This window comes from Centroberyx gerrardi, chromosome 7 (genome assembly GCF_048128805.1).
Source record: "Centroberyx gerrardi isolate f3 chromosome 7, fCenGer3.hap1.cur.20231027, whole genome shotgun sequence".
NCBI lineage: Eukaryota > Metazoa > Chordata > Actinopteri > Beryciformes > Berycidae > Centroberyx > Centroberyx gerrardi.
In genome coordinates, this window is record NC_136003.1 from 16,112,849 (window position 1) to 16,137,780 (window position 24,932).

The 24,932-nt window shown below is 43.7% G+C and overlaps 4 protein-coding genes across 6 annotated transcripts; 2 read left to right on the top strand and 2 right to left on the bottom strand.

Annotated features, from left to right (window-relative positions):
* Positions 1–604: 604 nt before the first annotated feature.
* nup85 (nucleoporin 85) lies at positions 605–8,554 on the top strand. Its single transcript, XM_071912339.2, has 19 exons — positions 605–767; positions 993–1,083; positions 1,302–1,458; positions 1,614–1,684; positions 1,780–1,823; positions 2,089–2,158; positions 2,288–2,409; positions 2,620–2,754; positions 3,802–3,924; positions 4,078–4,209; positions 4,620–4,726; positions 4,841–4,924; positions 5,039–5,104; positions 5,503–5,654; positions 5,793–5,910; positions 6,525–6,625; positions 7,499–7,650; positions 7,745–7,846; positions 8,342–8,554. The coding sequence occupies exons 1-19, from the start codon at positions 735–737 to the stop codon at positions 8,438–8,440; spliced, it is 1,959 nt and encodes a 652-aa protein (XP_071768440.1). The 5' UTR covers positions 605–734; the 3' UTR covers positions 8,441–8,554.
* An 80-nt stretch (positions 8,555–8,634) lies between these two features.
* gga3b (golgi associated, gamma adaptin ear containing, ARF binding protein 3b) lies at positions 8,635–16,578 on the bottom strand. The gene is made up of 18 exons (XM_078284829.1): positions 16,524–16,578; positions 15,866–15,950; positions 15,706–15,781; positions 15,503–15,601; positions 15,261–15,384; positions 14,995–15,098; positions 14,565–14,645; positions 14,068–14,205; positions 13,255–13,336; positions 13,034–13,150; positions 12,638–12,886; positions 12,468–12,550; positions 12,097–12,236; positions 11,568–11,830; positions 10,683–10,852; positions 10,402–10,512; positions 9,868–10,310; positions 8,635–9,794 (listed from the first exon to the last, which is right to left on the bottom strand). Exons 1-17 carry the CDS (start codon positions 16,561–16,563, stop codon positions 10,200–10,202), a joined length of 2,073 nt encoding a protein of 690 aa, XP_078140955.1. The 5' UTR covers positions 16,564–16,578; the 3' UTR covers positions 8,635–9,794; positions 9,868–10,199.
* Positions 16,579–16,800: 222 nt separating this feature from the next.
* On the top strand, positions 16,801–18,501 carry mrps7 (mitochondrial ribosomal protein S7). Its single transcript, XM_071912337.2, has 5 exons — positions 16,801–16,860; positions 17,349–17,540; positions 17,653–17,716; positions 17,840–18,007; positions 18,221–18,501. The coding sequence occupies exons 1-5, from the start codon at positions 16,817–16,819 to the stop codon at positions 18,440–18,442; spliced, it is 690 nt and encodes a 229-aa protein (XP_071768438.1). The 5' UTR covers positions 16,801–16,816; the 3' UTR covers positions 18,443–18,501.
* A 359-nt stretch (positions 18,502–18,860) lies between these two features.
* On the bottom strand, positions 18,861–24,908 carry mif4gdb (MIF4G domain containing b). 3 transcript variants are annotated; one of them, XM_071912353.2, is made up of 6 exons: positions 24,819–24,908; positions 23,730–23,856; positions 23,423–23,532; positions 22,921–23,076; positions 22,118–22,210; positions 18,861–21,258 (listed from the first exon to the last, which is right to left on the bottom strand). In XM_071912353.2, exons 2-6 carry the CDS (start codon positions 23,809–23,811, stop codon positions 21,031–21,033), a joined length of 669 nt encoding a protein of 222 aa, XP_071768454.1. In that variant the 5' UTR covers positions 23,812–23,856; positions 24,819–24,908; the 3' UTR covers positions 18,861–21,030. The 3 variants fall into 3 exon arrangements, with proteins under 3 accessions (XP_071768454.1, XP_078140624.1, XP_078140623.1); XM_078284498.1 differs by having other exon boundaries at positions 24,880–24,902; XM_078284497.1 differs by having other exon boundaries at positions 24,855–24,893.
* Between the last annotated feature and the right edge of the window lie 24 nt (positions 24,909–24,932).

The following is a 24,932-nucleotide window of genomic DNA, read 5'->3' on the forward strand; positions in this document are numbered from 1 at the left end:
CTGGCCATGGGCGGGAGTGTCACAATGCGCGTTAAAGAGGCATTCAGCAGCACATGCACGCGCATCAGAATGTTTTTCTTTTTATTGATGTCTGTGGGGGCAGAGCTTTCACAAAAATGCGACTCAACGCCGTGCTGACCTCTCATCATTGCTACGTGCTTCCATCGTTGTCAATACAACACTATAGGACTGGAATATATAGGTTTTTTGATTGTTCTTTTTTCCAATGGAGGAGATCCCAGCGGCCATCTTGTTTTTCCTTTAATGTCTTGACGAACATACTCTGAACCACAACAACCACAGTTTTGACGGATACTTGTCCGTTTTAAGACGTCATGTAATTACATAAAATAAAACCTAAAAAACTGAAGATTCCATTTGAAATCTATGATCTGTTTGCACGTGTCTTCAGCAGAACAAGACTTAATAATTTCTTTAATTCATTATCCCCCCCCCCTGCATTTGGTGTGAAACTGGCTCGGGGTTATTCGGGGTTATCTCTAGGTCGGACTGTCAGATGGGAGCAGTTTGTTTCTAGTCAGGCAGGAATGGCAGCGCTGGCGTGACGTCATGACACATGCGCCGAGGGTGGGCTTTCAACTGAATGATATGAGTGAATGAGGCGCGGAAGCAAGCACTGTAGTAGTTCATGGCGTGAGATGTTTATAAGTCTTGCCCTTCTGAAAACAAGCCAAAGGCGTTACACTTCATTGTACTGATCACAGTCTTTCCTGATGGAGGAGGTAGACGTCGAGCCCACAACCACCGTGAGTAACTGACGCTGTCTTCTGTCCTTACTGTTGTGTTGCAGTGGCAGTGCTAACAGGCTAACTGTAGCGCAACAAGCTGCTGTGCTCTGTGAGATATAGGAAGTTTAGAAAAGTCAATGTATCACTATTTCAGCATAACATGAAAGTGACATGTCAAGCTGTAAATGTGAAGCTGAAAAGGCAACACTGTCATTAATGAGCCTGTTTTTCTTAAAACTTAAGAGTATTCCTGCAGCCGGTGATGGGAAGCATTTGGGATTTGCGTGGGGTCCTGGAGATATCCTGGTCTATGAGACCGTGTTCAAAGCATCGGGTAAGTGTAGATGTTAACGCAAGGTCTAGGTAGTAGTATGAGATGGTTTGACAGCCTGTTGCTTTCTCTTTCCCTCTCTCTCTCTGGCTCTCTCTCTCTCTGGCTCTTGCTCTCTCTCTCTGTCTGTCTCTCTCTCTCTCTCTCGCTCTCTCACACACACACACACTTCCTTGCCTACTCTCTGAACTCCTTCCCTCCTGTGTGTGTGTGTGTGTCAGGTGCTAAAGGATCAGGCTGCTCCTTCATCCACGAGGTTAGGAAAGATGAGGACATATATTCCCCCATTTTACGCAAACTCTTCAATGAGTCACATCACATCTTCGTTGGGCTGCAGACTATCAGAGAGGACCTGCCCAGCAAGAACAAGAAACCCCAGTAAGCTCACCTGACGGGCGAACCCTGTCTTCCGGTGCATGTGACTGGTGCTGTTCGTATGACATACGCCTCACTAGGAATAGCAGATGAAGCAGCCACACAATAAATGACTGTATATGGTGATTTGCCACATCTGTCTTTGTCTCACTCCTCAGATTTGTCAGCATCAGTAAGAACTACAGATCTGTGATACGAGCCTGCATGGAGGAGCTTCAGCAAGTTGCAGGTGTAGTATTCTGAAATATAATGGTGACATGTTTTAGTATTTGATGCGAATACTCTCGTAGATCGTCAAATTCATCCTGTTCTCCCGTTCTGCAGTTTCTACACAAGATGCAGAATTGGCCACGCAGTATGGAAATCAGGTATGGATACATGCATGTGTGCCACCACACCCAGAGACTGATATCCTTATATTCAAAGTAAACAAATACACATGCAGGAAGCCTTTGTAACAGATACTGACAGAAACTCTAAACTAAGTCAAGGAGCATTTAATACTAGAATTGATCTCTATTGCAGAAGTATACATATTTAATGTGCTAGAATGCAGCATTTTCTGAAATTTTCTTTCTGGTTATTCTGTTGCCAGTGACACTCTTCTAACACAGTATCTGTTTGTCGTGGCAGGTGTCCATTCTGTTGGCCATAGAGCTGATCTGGAATCTGTGTGAAGTGCTGTTCATTGATGCTGCTCCAGGTTAGGGTTTGACTTTGTTCTCTCTCTCTCTCACACACATATACATTTGATTACCTGTCTTTGGAACCATTACAGCATTCAAACCCAAACTAACAAGTTAGTGGTGTGTGTGTGTGTGGGGTTCCTCAGCGGGTTCCTTGTTGCTCCACCTGCTGGACTGGGTGAGGTTGCACAAGGCTGACGTGGATGAGAAGGCCAGGGAGGTGCTGCAAAGTGAGAGCCCTGCTGAGCACCACAGCTACTGGGATGTGGTAGGTGCAACACACACACACACACAAACTCTTTGAAAAACCCTTTGAAATGTTCTCTTTTGACCTCTAATTTAATGATTTTTTTTCTCTATCCAAAAATGACAGATTCACCCTCTGAAATGCAGTCATCACTGTTCATCTGTGTTTTGTCTGACTTTGAACGCAGCATCAAATCTGAACCCTCGTATCTTTTGTGTCCCTGCTGTGTAGGTGGTGAGTTACGTGCTGCAGGGCAAGTTGGACGAAGCCAGACAGATGCTGGTGAAGCAGGCGACCCTGCAGCCCGCTGCCAGGAGCATGTACAAGCTGATGGACAACCTGCTCAGCAAGATGCCCATCTACAACGTAGGATACCCTTATTACGGTTTATTTCATTGTGTAGATTCAGTCTCAGTTTTTCAAGATCATATTTGAATGTTATTCTACACACTCGATGGCAAGAATGATTAGAATTGGAATCTGAATCACTTTTTTGTGCTTGTGCAACAGGTGCACAAGGAATTTTACTTGGTTACTTGGCGCTGACACATTACAAGACAGTTGCACAATACAGGATTTACACACCAGGTACAGGATAAAATGTAATGGGACTTCACATACAGTGGAGACGAGGCGTACTGTATGAGAGTAGACTTAACATGAACACACTACAAGTGTACAAAAATGCAAAGTGATATTACATATTTGATAAACTTTGCATATCAGTTCTATTATTACAATTCTCTTTGAAGTACTGTCTTACCAGTGATTTGCGAGTGTCATCATTCTTTGTTATCCAGCCTGTCTCTGTATTACTGGATCACTCCATCTCACTGACTCCTCCCATCCAGAGCCAGTCCCATTTACATAATGACCTTGTAACATAATGCACACATTGATATGAAAACACTGAACTCGGGCACAATGAAATGATGATTAAAATAGAAACTTTGACAAAACCAAATTAAGGCTTCATGTTTACTGTAGAAGTAATTTTTTTTTATACTGTACAAGAATGAAATGCAGAAAACGTTCTTCTGAAGGCAGGAAAATGAGCTCTAACCTCTTAACTATGCTGACTGTGTGCAGACACCAGCATCAATAATGTAAAGCAGAAAGGGAACCTAGACCATGGGTACAAACCTGAAAAAACGCTGGTATTATCCTTAAGTCTCCATTTAAGAGCCATTCTCAAACTGCAACAGCTACTGAAACTGATCCTGGAACGGGCCCAGGAGTGAACTTGGGTGTTGTAACCAAAACTACACCCAAAGCTCCACAGTTTGCCTGAATTGGTCAGATGCCCGAGCCTCAAAATTGCCTTTGAAAGCAAATAGCAGAACAACGGCGCCATCAACTTATAAAACCTACTTACAGCAGCTTTAACCTCTGACCTGTGTGATAATCCTCCAGCCCGGCGGCACCCTGACGCTGACAGAGTTTGATGTGAAGTGGAGACACTGGCATGAGGAGGTCAACTGCTGTCTGCTGGACAACTCCTTCGCTAGCAACCTCCACCTGGAGCTCATCTGTAAGGTGAGTCTGTGCACCAATGCTTCCAAGACACATCCTAGTGCATTTATTGTACTTGATGAATAAAATGATGCTGAATGAAACTATTCATCCAACACTACTTCTCACCTTTTCCCGTTTGTTTTTCCCTTTAATCCCATGTGTGTGTCTGTGTAGATCCTAGTGGGGGATGAGGACACTCTGCTGGAGCACAAGGAGCTGCTGAGCACCTGGTACCACTTCCTGGTCACCAGACTGCTCTTCTCCCACCCCACAGTCAAACCCACCGAGCTGCATTACTACGCACAGGTACAATACAACAATACACTCACTGCTGCATTACTCAGCATTCATGCACAGGTGTACAGCGCTCACTGCTATTACATTATGTGCCATACAAAGAGGCTCCCGCACACATCATACATCGGTAGACTGCACTAACTGAAACTACATTATCCATCATTCATTCATTCTGTTCTCACTGCCACTACATTACATGGCATTTATATACATGTATACCATACTCACTGGGATTATATTAACCATCCAAGTAAAAGGTATATTTGCCATTATATAGAAGTACAAAAATAAGGAACAGTTGCGTAAAAAAAATGCATTTATGAATGATGTGGGATTTGTGCAGTGACCTCTAGAGTGTTGTGGGTGTTTCCTCCTTGTACGTAGAGAGATAACTGAGTGTGTGTGTGTGTGTGTTGCAGTCGTGCATGGCCATGTTTCTAGACTCGAGGAGTGTCCCAGAGCCCCTGGACAGCATCTTACTAGCTGCCTTTGAGTTTGATATCCACCAGGTCATCAAGGACTGCAGGTAACACACACTGTTCTGCACATACATGCAACCTTACAGTGCATGGTTCCCTATCCCTGTCCGTATCTTTTAACATACTGTTTCCTCATTTCTCCACTGTGTTTTCTTTTTCAGCATTGCTCTCAACAACTGGTGGTTTGTGGCCCATTTGACGGATCTCCTGGATCACTGCAAACTGCTCCAGTCTCACAATCTACAGTAAGTACTCGGCTGTGTGTGTGTGTGTGTGTGTTCTCACGTAAAATTTGAATCCGGAGATAACATGATTGCACCAGTGCTGCCATTGACCACATTATTCTATTGTGTGTTCAGCTTTGGCTCCAACCTGAGAGAGTTTCTCCTGCTGGAGTATGCCTCGGGTCTCTTCACTCATCACAGGTAAGCTTATCTTCCCCACAGTATGATATTTGTACCAGGATGAGATTCCTAGTCCAGTATGGAAAGTCTGGGAAAGTATGGGGAATTAATTAGATCATTTTGAGGTCTTGGAAACTTTGGAATTGCACAAAAAGTCTGCAAAAGTATGGGAAAATATCGTTGTTCCATCCTTGACATTTTATGTCGTAGTGGAGCCATTTGCCATTTTGCACACTGTGATTTTTGTTGTTGAGAAGAATAACCTTTGTCTATGGAACATACATCAGTGGGAAAAAAAGGCCAGTGAAAAGTGTGGAATTTTGAAATGAAAAATGTGTAGGAACCCTAGAATGAGATTAAGGCTGTACAAATGGCTGACCTTATGGATTGTGTGTGTGTGTGTGTGTGTGTGTGTTAAGTCTGTGGCAGTTGGCAGTGGACTACTTTGACCACTGTCCAGAGTTTGGCCGTGTCTACCTGGAGCTGCAGATTGAGCGCGTGCCGTTGGACACGGAACGCAAAGCCCTCAAGGTGCTCAGGATCTGTGAGCAGAGGCAGATGTCAGAGCAAGGTAGTTCTTTCTTTCTCAGTCCATCTCTCGTTCTCTCTATCCACCCACCTTACACAAAACAGACACAAAGACATGGTTACCTGTTTTCCTGATGCGGTAGAGACTTTAACCTTTAACCTTTTTGTTATGTTTATCCAGTGCGGAGTATCTGTAAGATCATGGCCAAGCGGGCGCTGAGGAACAACCGACTGGGCTCTGCTCTCTCCTGGAGCATCAGGGCCAAAGATGCTGCCTTCGCCACCCTCATTTCAGAGAGGTTAGTGTCCTTCACAGCTCTTACTCACAGAGATGTCCCTCAACACTAACTGAGACTGTGCTGGAGCCCAGGAACTCTGATGTGCAAAACTTCAAAAATGCCTTAATTTTCATGCCTGCTCATGAATGCGTTCTTTAACTTCATAAAGAGTGCTTTGTCTTCTTTGCCTCAACACTGTCTCTACCATGGACTCTAAAAAGGCGTTGAAAACATTTGATTCTGGAATATAAAGCAAGGACACACTGTTGTGTCCTGTTCAAACTAGAATTAAATTCAGTCCCTACAAGATTATATTTGATGTTATGATCATGCATGAAGAACACAAGAGGTGGGAGAAGGAGGGGTATTGTGGTGGTGGTACTGTGTCATCTTGGTATTGTTGTAACACCTTTAAATTAGATGTAGTTCAGTTCACACAGCGTAGAGAGAACAGAGCGAAGGCATTACCTTTTGGTAGATTCAGAATAGATGAAGCATTGTACATGGATCTGAGCTGTCAGATAAATTACAGCTTGTGGTTCTCTTTATGAAAGCACCTCATTGTCAAAGATCAGGCTCCCTCTCTCCATGTGGTTTTAACTGTGTGTGTGTGTGTGTGTGTGTGTGTGTGTCAGGTTCCTACAGGACTACTGCGCCAGAGGGACCTTCTCTGATCTAGACCTGATAGACAACCTGGGCCCAGCCATGCTGCTCAGTGACAGGCTCACTTTCCTAGGTATGGACTAGGAGAGCACACACACACACACATTAGCCGCGCTGCTTAACTTGTGACTCAGTCCGTGTGCCACTCTCACAAGGTTAATGCTATCTACACATCAACTGAGGGGACATTCAGTCAGACCAGACTCGGTCCTGGCCCACTTCCCTAATAGTCACTCCTAGGCTGTCACATGAGACCCAGACACAGAGAAGTGTGTACACACAGATATAAATAAAGCTATGCACTGCTTAATGCAGCAGCATGTGATGGGGGCTTTTTTGCTGGAAGAGTATCAGTGAAAACAGATTAACCATTCATAAAAAAAAAAACTTAAACCTATAAAAACTCAACCTATAAACACATTAAAAAAAACTCTTTTGGGCCCAAAACATTCAGCTGAACACAATTCACATTCAAATAACCTCCTGAATTCAAGTGTTTAATGCCAGGTGTTTCTTTTATGGAGAATTCACACACAAAGCCTTGTTTCTCTAAATAATCTGAGTAGACACTCCCTTCCCTGCCAACTGTTCCTGTCTGTGAAAATCAATGCCATGCTTGTAGTACCTCCTGTGTGCTGGGTATCACTGGTTTCTCACAGACTCAAGTAGGGAACAATGTAGAAATCAGCATTTTGTAAGTACTTGTAAATGAGAGAGAGAGAGAACATGCAACCCCATAACTGTACTTGTATACTGTGTGATTATGTGTGAACATCAGCTGGGTAGTTATCCAAAAGCATTCACAGGGAACAGTATCAGAGCGTCATGTACCACTGATACGATCTCCAGTCCGGTGACCCAGGCTGGGCGTCATGCTACGCTCGCTGATGGACCTAAACGAACAGGTTTCAAGCCCGTACGCTGCTCTCCTTTCTCTCCTCCTCAGGCAAGTACCGCGAGTTCCACAAGATGTACGGAGAGAAGCGTTTCACGGAGGCGGCCAAGCTGCTGCTCTCCCTCATGACGGCCAAGATCGCCCCCCGCAGCTTCTGGATGACGCTGCTGACCGACGCCCTGCCGCTGCTGGAGCAGAAAGAGGTCAGTCGGATCAGACGACAACACGCTCGCACCTGTCACTAGGGCCTTATCGCTGAAAGTTGGCGTACCACTACCCTGTTTGTTCCTCCTCTAGGTGATCTTCTCAGCAGACCAAACCCATGAGCTGATGTTCTGTTTAGAGGAGCTCACCTCCTCCGTCAGGACTGCCGCTCCCAGCCCAGACAGAGCCATGCAGGTACATCTCTCTCCGCATCCTCCTCACACAGCCAAGGTCCTGTTCACATGGTCCATACTGGTGGTGGACGAGTACTGTTCACCATTTGTGTACGAAGTTCCGGTTGCTGGTATGGGATTTTCCCCCTAAAAAGGTGTTAAGCTTAGTGGCTGCCAACGATGGAGGCCCCATCTGAGTCCAGTGGTAGATTCATGGCAGCTTGATGACAGAATTGCTAAATATTCAGTGGGGTTTGACTTAAATGTGAGGCTAAAATCTGAAAGGGGGTTTAGAATACAGTTATATAATCAGGGTTCTCTATTTTACATTTTAAGTAGCCAGCCAACCAAAGCTCTTTATTTTCCCCATTTCAAAGTAAGGTGGGGACTACTTCTAGCACCGGTTTTCTCTCCTCTGTCATTCCTCTCGCAGAATGGCTGCAATACAAACAGCTGCCACACCACTAAGGAAGTACGATCCAATAGGAGTCTAATCCATGTGTATCTGTCATTCCAGGAGGAAGACATTGAGCTGGCTAAAGTGGAGCTCCTGAGGCTTGCTCTGGCCAGGAATCTGGCTATGGCTATAGTCAAAGAAGGGACAGTGGAAGCATGATGAATGGTGAACATCCTCAAGAAAGCTCTTTTCATTTTTTGCATTTTTTTGTACCGTGTATATAAAGTCAAGTAATCAAAATGTGTTCTTTGATAATAAACACTTTTCATGATGTGCATTGTGTTGAAACAATGTTATTTTGATCAATCCCGCGTTGTTATTGATAAGGTAAATAACCTCACAATATCCAGACATCCATTGAAAGAAATATTTATTTCTTCATGCAGCAAACAAATAGCACATCATACAGTATGTACAAACTTAACACTCTCTCCAGATCTACACATCACATGGACACATAACTTGTCATACAGCAGACGATAAGTACAGCTATGTACATTAAACACACTTACGTGCATCCCATGTGACGACAAGTCGAGGACTACCGGGGCGTGGTGGACTTTGTTTTAGGCAAATATACACACAGTACAGTCCTTCACCATCCCACTGTTGTACACTGGGAAGTAGTTGGCATGGTGACACGGATTTCCCCTTTGAGCTACCAAGTTAGTTTGAATTGCGATTTTTCAGCAGGTCTTGATCTTGCTAGGTTCAGTGATGCACTGCAATACTAAAACTGAAAATAAATATGACGTACATCCAATACTGATAATGGCAGAAAAGTAACAAATATTCTTAAATAGAGAACAAAACATACATGCCGACTGCTGGCTAGGACTGAAAACACAGTTGAACTGAAATGTTGAATCTGGCCACGTCACTTTCCATTTAGTTTCAATAGATACATAAAAACTACTCACAGGAAATAAAACCAGTAATGGTTTAACTTAATGATCACAACTCAATAGCATACCAGTAATACGGAAATTATTTAAAGTGCTGTTTGGTGGACCTTGCCATGCTGGCACAATATTCCACATGGTATGATGGTCCACCAACCTGAAACAGTGGGTACATTAGCTAGTATAAGTGTAAAACACAATATACTTCACTATGTCACAAGTCCTGATGGCTAAAAACATGATCACTGGATATGCACTAATATAATAAGTGAGCAAAAACATGAAATCGTCAATTATCTTTCTGCAGCAATGAACCGCACTTTCTATTTCACAGGTCAATTTTCCAGTTAAACTTCATAGTACGAATCAACAAAATACAATTCCTAAATCTCTGGATATATTCAAGTTTGGTATATTTTCTGTAGGCTGTGTAAGTGCTTGGCCAGAAGAATGAATAAAAGTGCCAGTTTGTTTACAGTAGATCCTTCCCCAAACAGCACAACTGTTGGTCTCTTAAAGGTCTTTATTGGAGGGCTTTTTGCTAATATCTACAGCAAACCTTTTAGTTTGAAATATTTTGTTATGCTGCATTGCCTCTTGTCAGTCTGAGGCTGAGCTCTTGTGCACTGATAATTTATAGTACAGTCAAACCTTGGGAAAATCCACTAAAATCTTAATCTCAACACTAGTGATTTGTAAACAACTTTGCTGTCTATTTACCACTGTATATCTTTAGTTTGTTAGCTTTCTGTGCAGAATAGTATTCAAGCACTGTATAGTAAAAAATCCAGTGTCTGCTGAGAGCTTCTCACTGGCAATAATGACAATAGCGGAAAAAAAAAAAAGGAATGATGAGCTGAAAGGTAGCATTAAGTTTGTACTGTAACATTGCAGCAGAATTTCCCCACTGTTCCCTCTTCTTTCTCTCTCTGGGATGTGTGTGAATACACACACACACCCCTTCATGGAGTAGGAATTGGTTTGTCCCCGTTGTGCGGCAGCGGGCCTGGAGCCTGCTATAGATGACCCCATGTCTCTGGAGGGGGGAACTGGTCTACCTCTCCAACCTCGTTGCACAGACGCTCTCCTAGTGTGAAAGCCAGCTTGTAGCGCAGACGCACCTTCTCCTGTGAAGACGCAGACACAAACTTCTTCTAGTGGTCTGTAAGCATCTATTTGTGTATTTCTGTGATGTCTAAGTGTTTGGAAGTCTCCTACCTTGCTTGGGTTGGCCAGCAACATGATCTGGGTAATGGAGGCTGGAGGTAGGATGGGGTTAAAGGGTGCCAGGTCTGTTCCTGACGGAGGCTGCAGCTTCACCTTCATTGACTGGTGGAGGATGTAGGGAAGAGATGTCGCTGTTACTGAGTTTTGATCAAATTTGAATTATAGGTTGAAACATGTAGGTGACATAGAAGTGACAGTAAACTTGTGCTTGTGGCTGCTGAGTGGAGAGCGGTGTGTAACTGTGTATTGTGTGATAGCATGGATGTCTGTACCTTGGGCACAGCAGCTTGCAGTACCACACTGTGAACAGGCAGGGGCGCTGTATTGAGCATGGACACCACCATCACCAGGACATCAGGCCTGCCGGGGGGGCAGTCGGACGCAAAGTTGAGCAGCACGCGGACCCCGTCCTTGTCATAGGCCGTCACAGGCAGTACTTTACCTGGGGGACAGACGAGGCACAGCCAATCAGGAACTGGCGAGACATGGACCGTCCAATGAGAGACTGAAGTAGACAGGACCACTGACAGCTGTTATTATACAGGATGCATCCCAGACTTCCTCTACCGCTGCCTTCTTCCATTCATTATCAATCTACATCCCTCTATTCATCCAGCCATTTATCAATCCATAAACCATCCATCCACCCCAGCCTGCCTACCAGGGTGGGGGCCATTCATGAACTGAATTGAGAATGCATGGTCAATTCCAATTCAATTCCTGGAGTTGGAATTGGAATTGCACCCAGCTCTATGGAAACAGGATTGGAACTGAATTGGAATGACAGGAAACAGAAATGAATTCCATGAAATTCCATGAAATTCTTGACTTGCTAAACATTATAAATCAAACATTATGAATCAAATAAAAGATGTTAAACAAATCATACAGCAAATACATTCAATCATAATGTATGTATGTTGATTACATGTTATGCATCAAATACCACCTGAAAGGTACCTTTAATATTTTATATCTTCAGTACACTCAGATATTCAGTATTGATAATATGTAATACTACGTGTAATCTCAGATATGTGGTAAGAAAAAACAAAAAACATGGAATTTCACAGAATTTCATTGAATTAAATTCAACTTTCTGAAATTCCAATTCCCCTCCCCCCTTATTTCCATCCCTCCCCCTCTCCCTCCCTCACTCGGTCTGATGGCCTCCAGAGGAACGTGCACGTTGCCCAGGGAGACGTCTGGTCCTCGGGCGGGGCTGCCCTGCAGAGGAGGGTGGCAGGGCGACAGGGAGCGGAACAGCGGGCTGCCCGGGGCCGAACCCAGGCTCTGGGCCTTGGCATGGGACACGGCAGGGGAGCCGGGCGCAGCGGCCTGGAGGAGAGAGGCTGAGGGGGGAACGCTCTGCCCCACCAGCATCCCAAAGGTGCTCCCAGTAGACATCTGGCTGGGCAGACTGAAAATCACATGTAACATACTGCAATGAGTCCCTGAAGTACTGTTTTCAAGGATGAGCCAATTTAGATCGTTCAAATAAGAGCACTAAATTCAATTCAAAACTGTCACAAGGCACAAAATAACCTCAGACTTCCAAAAACAAATAGTCTACAAATTGGGCATAACAAGGAAAAAATGCGTCTTTTATTTTTATTACCAGCACTCAATATAAAATTCAACAGCACAGGGTTAGGATATACAAGGTTCTGCTTCGCCAATATATACCTCTTGTGATCTCCAAAGCCCATCATGGCCAGGTCCTGCAGGTCCTGCAGACTGTGTGTGGCGGGTGCAGGTGCGGCCGGGGGCAACACTGGACCTGGACAAGCTACACTACCAAGCAAGTCCACACCTGGTTCTGGGGCCTGGGGAGGAGAAGTCGTCGCAAGATAAGGCATAACATCCCATAAGTATAAAATGTAGATAATATTGCTTTTTCTGCCCCGCGATACGTACTGTCACATTCTTGCATTGCGATATATTGAATTTCGATATGTTGTCCCATCCCTACAAAGAATCTATGTGTTGTTTATCAAAAGTTTCTCACAAAAATGTTTCAGATGTCACTCCTCTGAGACTCTTAGTAGAGGCAATACCTGCATGGAGCTCCACTGATTGGACAGCTCATTCAGCTTGGGTTTCGACTGGCTGCTCAGGGAAGGAGCGGGGTCGTTCAGTCCTGAAAGAAGGCAGTGCGAATATTGTCACAAGGCACGTCACGTAAACATCGGCATGAGCTCAGTAACACGCTGCGGCGAGGATCTACCGAGGGACAGCAGCTCGTCGTCGAGGAGGGAGAGAGCGGCGGAGGCCTTGTCGCCGGCTGGGTGGCTGGGGCTGCTGCTCTGGCTGCCGTGGGAGCCGCCCAGTCGCTTCGGAGGAGGAGGCAGCACCGGGATGGGGAAAGCCATGGGATTGGCCGAGACGGGATCGCAGGAGTGGGCGGGAGGGGCGGCGGGCTGAGGGGGGCTCGGGATGTCGATGCCGGCTAGGTTAATCAGCGTCTCGGTTGTCTCTGTTGTCGTGTTTTTACGGAGAGGAGAGAGAGAGGAAGATTAATTATCTGGAGCATAGAACAATCTGGTTCATCTGTATGTAAACATGCAGTGTCAGTGTGTGCATATATATGTGTGTGTGTGTGTGTGTGTCTCACCACCCTCACCATGCCCAGCTGTAGATCTAGACTCTTCACTGTCACCGTTGATCGGTTGCCCCTCAACAATCTTCTTATAGGAGTTGATGACTCTGGAGAGGTCATCGCTGGCCTGCAGGATATCACCTGAGGGGTCAAAGGTCAGGGGGTTATAGATTATACCCAGTGAAAGATTCAAAACGTGAAAAGAGGACGCCTCCAGAAATGAAAGAGAAACTCATTGCTCTCACCCAAACTGGTGTCGTTGTCCTCCGTCTCGGTGGCCATTTTGAAAGCAGAGCGCCTCAACTTGTCGCACCGCTCGTACAGTTCCTGAGAAGAAACGCAAAACAAAACACACTTATGACACAAACTGACGTGTGTCAGTGTCATTGGTATGTCAGTACAGATAATTACCTGACTGTGTGTTTGTGTGTGTACTTCAAATGTTTAAGCCTTACAGTATATGCTGATGGGTAGAGTAGGCTGATAATTAGACCTACACCTATAGAAACAGGAACAGTGAAATGATTAGTAAAGCTGCATTAAGCATCTTTAACTGTTTGAAAAAGCGTACATACCCAGAACCAGAATTTCATTTGGACCAACAGGGGGAATCTATCTAACAGTAAAGTTGGAGAATTGTTCAGCGTTGGCAGAGGTTTGTGCTCTCTAAGTGCCTTTGAGTTTTGAGAAGGTCCTCAGAACGGTTTAAGAGGTCTTTAGCGCCAGTAGCTGTCAGCTTCTTTAATGATGAGACTACACAATATGATGATGCCACTTGCATTATTTACAAAGGTTTATTGTTGCGCTGATGTACATAAACAGATAATATATTATGATCTGGTGTTGTTGTGCAGAGGCAGTTGGACTGATAATGTATTGTTGTCTCTGAGGTTGGCAAGGTGCGATGTTCCTCCAATCTGTTTATAGCCTGGTAATTTATTGTTCCTTGGTTTTTGCGTGAGGCGACTATCCAAGTTTCTGCCTTGGAGAATCAATAATCGATAGTTTATCTTATCGTTTGTGTGTGTGTGTGTGTGTGTGTGTGCGCAGAAGGCCACCTTGATGATCTCCCTGTCTGAGTCAGTGGAGTTGTCCTTATCGTAGTGGGACAGCATCTCGGTCAGCAGCTTGACGTTGATGTTCACCTCCTCCAGGGTGTGTATGCGCTTCGTCACCTTCTGCACCCGAGCGTCATCCTGACAAAAACAACAAAACACATTCCATTTATATTACTTTGACAGGCACTCTCATCCAGAGCAATTTAAAAGCAAGTCCAACAATGGAATAAGTTAAACTCATCTATCACCATCCTAACAAGCAGGCCAAATAAAAAGGAGTGCAAGAGACAAAAGGACAAGACAGCAGAATGAGGTAAACAGCGATGCTTGCCGACACGAGGTTCCTCTGGTTGAAGGACAGTCTCCCTACTCACTGACCCACCCTGCTGCCCCAACGTTGTGAAGAAGTTACAATATCCATGATGACTGTGTTCAATATTCTTCATCGCTACACGAGCCCTGCCTCTACACATTCACAGAGCGTTGGCATCTCTCACCTCTTTCACCATGTTCTTGATCAACCTGTTGGCTTCCTGCAGGTCCTCTGGGTTTTTACTCCGAAGAAGCTCGGCAAGTAGCTGCATACACACACGTGCACACACACACACACACACACGCATGCAAACACACAGAAACGCACACAAACCCAAGAACACCTCGGTCAGTTTGATTCTGTGATACTAGAAATGCTTCTTTCACTAATAACTGGGCAGTCTATGTTTCACCCAGAACAACAAGAAGTCAGAAAGGTAAACAATTATTCTGTTGAATCCAATAGATTTTGACTGATGATGATGGCTTTCATTTTCATCAAGATACAACAGCCAAACACGGTGGTTTAGAAGGATGTTTCCTTTTCTTATTTGACTGAATATTATTTCAGTTTGTTCAGGTTGCGACAGACTTTGTTTTCCTTCTACGCCTCACCTTGCCCATGTCCTCATTCTCAAACACAGGGTTTTTGGGGCGTGTAGGAGGAGAGGGAATCAGAGTCTTGTCCAGCGGCAACTCTGGATCACTAGTCACCAGACCTGGTGAAGAAAGGGATGATTGGATTGATAAAAATGTAACGTAAGGCAGTCGTAGACGTCTTTCCACATGCGTTAAGACCATTTTCATGTGACTCATACAAGTTGGAATGATGAATTGAGACGAAAGACAAATTGCTGTCCTCCATCCGTATCTCGACCCACCCTGTCTCCTCAGAGTCTGGTAGGCTTCACTGATCTTGGCCTCGCCAGGGAAAGCCACCGTCCAGCTGTACAGCATCTCTATGATCTTCATCTTCACCTTCTCAGGTACGCTGTCGCCCATGTACTGGAGGCAAGAGGTGAGGAGACACAGAATGGGCGGGACATACAGTCAGCAAACTCTGCATAAGTCAGAACCATCTGTAGCATAACGGCATGGAGACAGCGGTACAGCGCCAGCTCACCTTCGGAGACACGACTTTTATCAGTTCATTCAAAAATCTGTATTTTCCTATTTCATTATGAAACCTTCTCCCGCAGTTCTTCATACACGCCTCCAACACCTGTACGGAAACCCAGATATGTAAGATTAAGCCCAAACGTGAACGGTCACTTCAGTGGTTGAAGGAAACAGTGCCTGTCGACATATCAGTGATGCGGTTCTTACTGTTAGAGCCTGAAGCGCCTCCCATTCTTGTGGCGAATGGATTTTGTGGACGAGCAGTTTCACCGCGATCTGGGGACTGCAAGACATGTCAGATGACAAACCTGTATTTTCAGAAAATGGTGGATAAAATGCTTGGTTTGCTGATATTTCATAAACATACCCCTCCAATTCCTTGTTGATCTGGTCACAGAAGCCTATGATGTACTCCCAGTCCTCCTGTCTGTTTGTCGGATGGGTGGCTTTATCTGGTGGAGAAAGAAATGTCTTAAACCAGCCATTTTTGCAGGAGAACTGGTGTGTTTGAATGGCAATATCCACTGCATTGCCCAGCTGAAGGCAAAATGCATGCTACTATTAAGCTGGCTCCCTATGTTATTATTCCTCCTGTTACCATTCTTCCTCTCTGCTATTTAATTATGTAGTTTTCATTCATTGTATTGGCAATGCAACCCACTCATCAACCACAGAAATCTGTAATCTGTCCAGCAGCAGCAATACTTTGTGCAGAAACCAACTCATCTGTCTGAGCAGCTTCATGTCTCAAAATCACGACCGAGTCTGAGTGTAAAGTGGAAAATCCGTGACACTAAATCTGATCCAGACTGTTTAAAGCTCTCCACCCAGCCCTGCTAATAATGATGACACTGGACTGCCAACCTACATCCCAGCTGTGAAATAGCTCGCAGGCAGCGGGCCTGGAGGATTATCAACAGACTGGCAGCTCACACACAGACCGGTTTACTGCCCTGACATTTGGAGCAATGCGTCGTGCTAATTACTCGTATTAATTCATTGATAAAACGGGATTAATCACTCACTGAGCCAAGATTCAAGCGACTCCCCTTCCTGGTACGCCATAGCACTAAAAACATCGCGTGATGTCACCGATGTGTTCGCGAGAATCAAGAGATAATTGCCCCGAATTATTTCCAGAAAAAACATACAGCGATTGCAGTTTTTATACATCATATTTGGTCTTGGTATTAAAATTAAGGGATGGCGCATGTAAGGCTAAATTTTCCACAATAAAGACTTTTTTTTCCTTTTCCTGAAGGCATCCGCTAGAGGTACTAACCTGGGGTCCTTCGTGACACTCACACACATTTTCAAGATGGCTGCTTCCATCTCGGGATTATTAAAACCTTGGACGCCAAGGTAAATATTATTTTAAGGCATTAACTAATAACTACTAGTGTTAGCTGCCCCTTTATCATTACCGTGTTATGGGTTCACGCACGATACAGTTAAAAAAAGAAATAAATAAACAGAAACACGAAAGACTAACGGTAGCTCGGGAGTTATTTTTCAGGTCACTAACGGAACCTAATGTGGTTAACGTTACATAGCGAGCTGTATATCAGCCGATTAAAGCCATAAAAGTAGCTTCAGTAACAGTAAAAACAAAAATGTATGCTCGGGGTGTATCGCCAGCACTGTAAAACAGTCAGTTAGATTCATTCAGGCAGGTGTTACTGTTAGATATTTGGCATTGGAGCGCCGCAGTTATTTCAAACGGAGTACACACACACACACACACACACACACACACACACACACACACACACACACACACACACTCACACTCACACTCACACACTCAATATGTGAAACTCTGGTCTAAGCTGTTTATCCTTCCATGTCAGAGTGGTCCTGGTGAGATGGAGCAAGTACAACCCGTACTACCTGGAGCCAGAGGTCCGGAAGGAGGCCTACAGCAGGGCAGAGACGGAGCTGAGCGCGGAGGAGAAGGAGCAGCACGAGCTGAAGGCGCTCAGACCCATCAAGGCAGCGCCCAACGGGGTGACCAGCTCTGTCTTCAGCGACCCCGTCCTCAGGTAAACCACCCCAGGCCAGTGCAAGGGGATCTCTCTCGTGGCGGTCGCTTACTCAAAGCTGTGCATGAAAGAGTTTTAATGTCCGGTGATCATTCTTCTGTTTGCTTTGCAGTAAATTCATGAACATGATGATGACAGATGGAAACAAGGTTCTGGCCAAAGAGATCATGACACAGGCAAGAAACACACAGATGTTGAATAACACTGTTTATGGTCTCAAAACCTATTTGCTGTTTATGTTATAATGTCTAATAACATTATCACATGCTTATAACCTCCATTTCTGTCTCTACTGCCAGACATTGGAGAACATCAAGAGGAAACAGGTGGAGAAATACCATAAAGCTCCAGAGGGGGAGAAGGAGGAGATCGAGTGTAATCCCTATACCATCTTTCACCAGGCTATGGAGAACTGTAAGCCTGTCATTGGGCTGGCCAGCATACAGAAAGGTGGAAAGTACTACCAGGTCAGTGACAGGTGCAAGTTAGAGATAAAACAGCTTTGAGGTAAACTGAAGCTTCACCTAAAACCGCCATTAAGGATAAAGCTACTGAAAGCTCTTTTTTATACGCAAGTTAAATATGCAGGTACTGTTTTTCGGTATATAGAAATGATGGCTAATCTTGTACCAACAAAGTAAAATCTAATCCCGTCCTATTTTGTCTCCAACCGTACCTAGGTGCCCATCCCTCTTACTGACAACCGGCGGCGCTTCTTGGCGATGAAATGGATGATCAAAGAGTGCCGGGACAACAAGCACAGACGCACACACATGTACGAAAAACTTTCCCAGGAGCTCCTGGCAGCCTCTGTGAAGGAGGGCAACGTCATCAAGAAGAAGTACGAGCTGCACAAGATGGCCGAAGCCAACAGAGCCTACGCCCACTACCGCTGGTGGTAGTCCTCTTCAACTCTTGTGTGAGAAGTGGAAAAGAAAACCCACAGGACTTGGGGGGGGGGGGGGAAGAAGCGGTCACTTCAAATGCTTCTCCAGACGGTCAGAGAGGACGGTGGATTCTTCTGTGGTGGAAGAAAATGTGTTGGCCACAAAATCATGGAAGATTCAACAATACGTTGTGGCCCGATTGTAAATAGTGAACATGTAATCACCCTTTGGCAAAAGGACAATGCTGCAAAAGTTTCTGTAGGACAATAGTGGAATATAAAGGTGGTGAACTGAACATGATTAACTCTATATGTCTCTTTTTGTATTGACAAACTGTATTGTGTTCAATAAACAGTTGTGAGTGAATGGCACTGTGCTTAAACATATTAACTGACAAACAATTACAACAAACTTCAACTGAATTAAGCAAAAACTGCAAGATTTATTAGAACAAATCTTTTTGCATTCAATGTACAACCCAACCATAGAAAAAAATGGTATTGAGTAAAGTAAAAATGGTCTAACATTGTAACAAATACACATTATAAATATATTACAGTCAGTTCTATGCACTGTCATGACAAAGAAATCCACCATTTGTGTCTCCAGCATTCAAATTTGGTAATTCCTTGATAAGCAAAGTCACCAAAGCTGATTTAACTCTTTGATCAGTTTAATACATCATTAAACAAACTTTGCTTTTATGTGTATTTGAATACTTGGTCTGAACATGCTGACAAATAGCTATGCTTCTACATAAATCCTCAAACATGGTCCTAGGAGAGCTTAAGCCTAAAGGACTTTAGGAGACTTCATACTAAATGTCCTACATACTGACCATGGCTGGGGTTTCCCACAGCTAACATGTTTTAGTAGCTTTTGAGACCTTTGTATTGAAAATTTGAAATTAATTCTCTTTCTCTCATTTACACATTGATTCTTCCTCTGGATTGTATTGATCAGTGACTGATTTGTCCAGCAGCTGTGCAAGCAAGTTTTGGAATTGAATTAAGATTTACTTAATCACATACATTATAATTAAGTTACATCTGCCCAGCCCATGGGTACTTCTTAGAGGTCTAGACCTAAATGGACTTACTTATCCTATGCTTGTGTCCGTCTGATTCCAAGGCACAGCTTTGGTTTGGAGACAATGAAGCCGTCACTGAGCACAGTCGACAAAAGTAACACGCTCCTAACTAAAACAGAGTAAGCTACATGGTATTGCTAGTGCTGGTGGGACCGGAACGATCGAGGAATTGAATTCAACAAGAGCTCAACTAGACAAGGAATGAAAACAAATACTTATAATCTACTGGGCCTATTCTCTGCTTATTAAATGACACCATGGCAATGTACGATTAACCCATAAGCAAAGGGAGGGAAAAATGATTGATAAAGCAAACTCCCTATTCCTATAGCACCTTGATTACAAAAATATCTGTTTGGATTTTGTCAAAATTCACCTGTATTGGATATGATGCTGTATATGTCATATTGGCACAACTTGTATTACAAAAAAAATTGTGAACCCTGATGTACTGCAATTAACAAATCAACATATCAACATCTGGCTTTATGTCATTGTAATTGTACTGCTAATTGAGGTTACGTTTTAACAAACAAAACATTGTGAAAATCTAGATGCACTGAAAAATGGTTTAAATGTGATCCGAAACGAATTCTGGTCCTTTTTCTCTAAAAGTCTTTAGTTTGAAGTTGGGCACATCGTATTCTGTAACAAAATAATCCCTGATTTAAGCAAGAATGCTTTGACAATTGAAACCTACCACACAAAACAAGTGGTAATGTAACATCAATATAGGAATCCTACAGGACAAACTAGATAGAAAACTCCTCTGAACTGCCAAAGAAATTCAAACCTTTTGTAAACCTGAAATTCTCTGTCAAAAATATATACTAACTAAATAATTAAAGTATTAACGGTTTCCATTCCAATGACTAAAAAGGTCTGTCACAACACTAAATAAAAAGTAAAGCAATGGCCAAATCAGCTTGCACCTGACTGGAATGTCTGTTCAAACTACTTTGGATTCATTAAAAAAATTATAATTTGGAATGTACAACTTTGAAATGTTTTCTTAAAACTGGAATGCCAACAAGATAGAAAATACTATTTGACCATAAAAAGAACTGCAATTTCTGGAGCTGTAATCAAACCTTTAAAGCCAACTCATTTTAAACACAGTGTACCTGAATGTGGCTAAACCTCGTTAACTAAACCTATTGTTTAACCAAGTATTTACCATTGCACACTCCACATCCACGACACCGCACATGCGCTAGTCTTTTGAAACGTAGAAACAATCCAGCAAAAATTAGGGTCTGTTTTTTTTACAGTTTCTTAACTGCCATCTTCACTTGGCTTTCCAAAACCCTTCCTTGTCCTCCTCAAGTTTCCTGAAGTACCACTGATTGACAGGAACGAGTCGCTGTCCATCACCACATGACCTCTTCCATAGTTAGTGGTTCCCGAGGAAAGGCGATGAGTAAAGGAATCCTCTCAGCCTATAAGAACGTGTCCAAGGTGCTGCTGAAGCAGTCACAAGCAGCCGCTCAGCATCCTTGTCCTTGGAACCGTCCTAGTCAGCCAGTTCGCTGTAGTAGTACCTGTGGGCGGTGCTACTGAGCAGCCAGCCTCCGGCCCTGAACTCCAGCATCTCCAGCAGCAGCAGACGGGCCATGGAGCTCAGGCCGTCCTGCAGCAGGAAGCCGTCCCGCAGCAGGAAGAAGAGCTCGTCCATCCGCTGGTTGTTCACCTTCTCCAGCTGGTCCCCGATGCGGTGCAGCTGCAGCACCAGGCAGTCCACCTGGGGAGGAACGTGGAGGATGCAGGGAGTTTTAGAGTTATTTAAAAATCAAGAGAGCCTGGGAAAAACGGACTGGGAAAAAATCACTGGGGTTGTAACTGTGCAAAGTATGGCTTCTCTGACTTGCTAGGATTTGCATTACATTTTGGACATTTAGCTGACACTCTAACCCAGACTGACTTAGTAGAATAAGCTTAAATTCCTAGATCACTATTATCACCAGCATTATAACCATCCAGTTGTAAGGAGAGGGGTTCCATATGGGTTTTTTGAATGCTGATACAGATATTTTTGTATTGAAGCTGCCAATAGCCAATATTTTGTGCCAACACTATCATTAAATCTGACATTTTTTGTTAAAAAAAAATGCAAAAAAAAATTCTAGTATTCAGTATTCTCCAGAATTTTTGTTCTTGTCATGTTGGAAAAGCCCCTGGAATATTCTTAACCATGTTCATGCATACTGTGGAATCCTGTCAAAATGTTGCATTAGAATCTATATCAAGGGCATCCCACAGACAACCAGTGTAGTATTGATCAATTATACAAGAATTAATCAAACAGACTGCATCATATCAGAGGTGGCTGACACTGACTGGCCGATATCCAATTTTTAATAATACGGCAATGTCGGCCCAATATATCGACAAACCCTAGTAACTAGTGCAAGGATCAGAGCCACGGTGCGCTGACAATACATGTAACAAATATTCCTGTGTCCCAATTGTTTTGTGTGATAGCAAAGCGCTGGGTAAAGAAGTAAAAGCTAAGGAGAAAAAGTTTCTTTTAAATGCATTTACAAATCTCGGCAAACAAAATAGAACAAAACAAAAAAACTGATAACTATCCTCCACCTCACCTCCTCCTCATTCATCAGAGCGTCCGGCTGGGCCAGCCTCAGCAGACAGTCGTACACAGGATGCACCAGGGCCACCATGGGCATGTTGTTCACCTAAAGGTCAACAAATATATAGAGACTGAGCTTACAGCAGTTGACCATATCAGAGCCAAGTGGACTTGAATTTTCTCCAAGCAGACTATAATATCCCTTTCACACTAGTGACCTGGGAAATACACAGACCGACCGTCAGCATGAAAGGCTCGACCAGGGTAAGCTGACCCTGGTAAATATCGGGTGAAACTACACTTAATGTGAAAGTGCTGTGGGGCCCCACCTCCTGGGCTTGTTCTCCTGGAATGTAAGTATGACATAAACTGCACGCTGTACAAGGGTGGTGTTCACAGTGTTAATAGATGTGTAAAAGCTTTCTTGGGGTATTGCGTAAATAAAATACATTTTGCATGTTTGGAGAACAATGGCTAGTGCGTTATCAGGTGACAGCCCATGGAGAAGTGATATGCGATACGTTCTGTCCCAGATCTGGTGTGAGTGTTGGTGACATGGGACAGTCCTGTGTACGAGGCTTAGTTTGAATTGCCTTCTACACAGGATGGACCCAGATCAACATACTGCAATATTCCTGGGTTGTGAGAGTGAAAAGGTTCAGTTCGAACACGAGTTCACTTTTTAAAAATGTACACTCCAGTAGCTCACCCCTGTATAATTTCAACTCATCAATTTGTATAAGAACAGTAAGATCTTTAAGAAAACATGCAGGAAACTGTACATATGTTATTACTCAAACAGGTTCTGGCTCTTACTTTGAGGTAGTCAAAGATATTGCAGATGAAGGTGACGAAGCACACCCACTCCTGCAGTGAGCGCAGCCTCGTCTCCTCCCGGTCCTTGAACTCCTGCTGCAGCCGGTTCAACAGATTCCTCCTGAACACGTTTCCGTTGGTCTGCTTGGCCTCGGCCTGTATGAGATGACCAAGTGAGAAACAGGTCAGATGGAGGGTAAACTATGGAAAAGAGGTCAAGAATGATAGTGGTTTTAGGGCAAGTTCACTTTGGAACCTCCTGTTGCTAGTGTTTAACTACCAACTGGGCATTGATGAGATAAGGGGATTAAGAAATGGGTTAAAGTGACTTAATCAGCAGTTAAACTCTTGTTCTAGCTTCTTTAATCCCTCTGCCTCAGCGGTGCTCAGAGTTTTACTCAGTCAGTGCACTGCTTAAACAAACTAATAGGGACAAAAACGTCAAATGCTGTCATGCTTTGATAGACAACCAGCCAATCAGGGCGTTGGTAACAGTAAGGACCTGCACAATGGTGTAGCAGATGCGTCCGGCCTCTTTACTAAACACCTGGTCCTTCAGAGACTGGTCCACGATGATGTTAGAGACCTTATCCAGGTTCACTGAACTGGGATCTGAAAGGAAAATCACACATTGAGAAAAAAAAATATATATTGTTTCAGAGGTTCATCATTCACACAAGGCATGTTGAGTGATCATTTATTATTTAAATTTGTCTTTCAACAAAAACACCAAAGCATGCCATTGAAACTTCTTTGTGAGGTTTACAACATTAACATTATTCCTATGCCTTGATAATATAGTAATAAACCTTTAAGTGCTGTTTTCAGCAAATTCTGGGTCTCCATGTCAAACGACTGGATCCTGTAGTCTTCTTTAGTGGAGTTTTCCATCGTAGATAGATAGTAGCACCCAAGTCACTCCTGAGAGATGTCACACTGTGAATAACAGATTAAATACTTGTGTTAGTGCATTTTAGAATAACAAACATGCTTTCTCCTCAAAACGTGGCAGGCTTTTCACACAAGATGAATGCTTTTGATGCAGACAGAGAAAGCTTCTGTACCACGCCTGGGCACAAATACATTATAGACAGGGACCACAGCACAGAACAATTTGTCTGAGAACAAAAACCACAAAATCCTGTACTGTCATCAAACTGGCTGCTCACCACAGCTCTTTCACTGGGGGATACGAGGGATTAAGCCAGCAAACTCGGGTCAACTAAAGGTTCACTCAGTACCTTAACTAAACGATTTTTCTTCAGCTGATCTCCAAGCATTTACATTTTCATTCCACAGGGTCAATTTAACCAGGCGTACTATTGTACTAATAATGTGACCTCAGTAGGTCTTTTTTTTTTTTACCCCCATATTACCCCATTTACCCCAAAGAAACATTTGAAAAGTGGGCTAAGTAACAGTGTAGTGCGTCTTGAAAGGCTATCATCTGTGACACATCTTTGCTATTGAAACAGAAAAATCACTGATCACATTATAAACCATCACGTTAACGCTAAATTCGAGATAGCCTGTACACTGTCCGATGTAACGTCCAGGTAAGCTACTTAACTGTGTTAAACACCAGGTTAGCTAGCATTGCTACCCTTAAATGCGTATTCGCTTTTGCACATAATTCGCTTGCTCACTGTCATGACACTCATAACTAACGTTACTTATCTAGTGTGTGTATCAGTGCAGAAAACAGAACAAGTGCTGTTTCTGTTTGTTGGCCGCTAACTACATTAGCTAGGTGACGTTAGCCGTAAGCTAGCAAGTTTTATCAAAACATTACGCCCACTTGAGGAAAAGGTTGAGTCTTGGCGGCAATTTGCGAAAACTTATGTCGCCTTAAGGGAGAAAAACTTATAGATTAAAAAACCCCACTGATTATTACTTACATTTCAAAGCTACTGTGTGATAATTTAGCTATTCACTTTTTCACATTTTAGCTTCACATACCCACGTCCATCCGCTGCCGCTGGCAAGTTCCTGATTCCTGAGCATGCGTCGTT

Excerpts from the sequence above, each read along its gene's own strand:
- nup85 (XM_071912339.2), top strand. The coding sequence starts at position 735 with ATGGAGGAGGTAGACGTCGAGCCCACAACCACC. Across the intron at positions 1,459-1,613 it reads AGCAAGAACAAGAAACCCCA|ATTTGTCAGCATCAGTAAGA; the intron begins GTAAGCTCACCT and ends CTCACTCCTCAG. Across the intron at positions 1,824-2,088 it reads CCACGCAGTATGGAAATCAG|GTGTCCATTCTGTTGGCCAT; the intron begins GTATGGATACAT and ends TTGTCGTGGCAG.
- mif4gdb (XM_071912353.2), bottom strand. The coding sequence starts at position 23,811 with ATGGAAAACTCCACTAAAGAAGACTACAGGATCCAGTCGTTTGACATG. Across the intron at positions 23,533-23,729 it reads GCTGAAAACAGCACTTAAAG|ATCCCAGTTCAGTGAACCTG; the intron begins GTTTATTACTAT and ends TTTTCCTTTCAG. Across the intron at positions 22,211-22,920 it reads ATATCTTTGACTACCTCAAA|GTGAACAACATGCCCATGGT; the intron begins GTAAGAGCCAGA and ends GTTGACCTTTAG.
- mrps7 (XM_071912337.2), top strand. The coding sequence starts at position 16,817 with ATGGCTGCTTCCATCTCGGGATTATTAAAACCTTGGACGCCAAG. Across the intron at positions 17,541-17,652 it reads TTCAGCGACCCCGTCCTCAG|TAAATTCATGAACATGATGA; the intron begins GTAAACCACCCC and ends TTTGCTTTGCAG. Across the intron at positions 17,717-17,839 it reads CCAAAGAGATCATGACACAG|ACATTGGAGAACATCAAGAG; the intron begins GCAAGAAACACA and ends CTCTACTGCCAG.
- gga3b (XM_078284829.1), bottom strand. The coding sequence starts at position 16,563 with ATGGCGTACCAGGAAGGGGAGTCGCTTGAATCTTGGCTCA. Across the intron at positions 14,646-14,994 it reads AGAATGAGGACATGGGCAAG|CTACTTGCCGAGCTTCTTCG; the intron begins GTGAGGCGTAGA and ends GTGTGTATGCAG. Across the intron at positions 12,551-12,637 it reads CGACGAGCTGCTGTCCCTCG|GACTGAACGACCCCGCTCCT; the intron begins GTAGATCCTCGC and ends GCCTTCTTTCAG.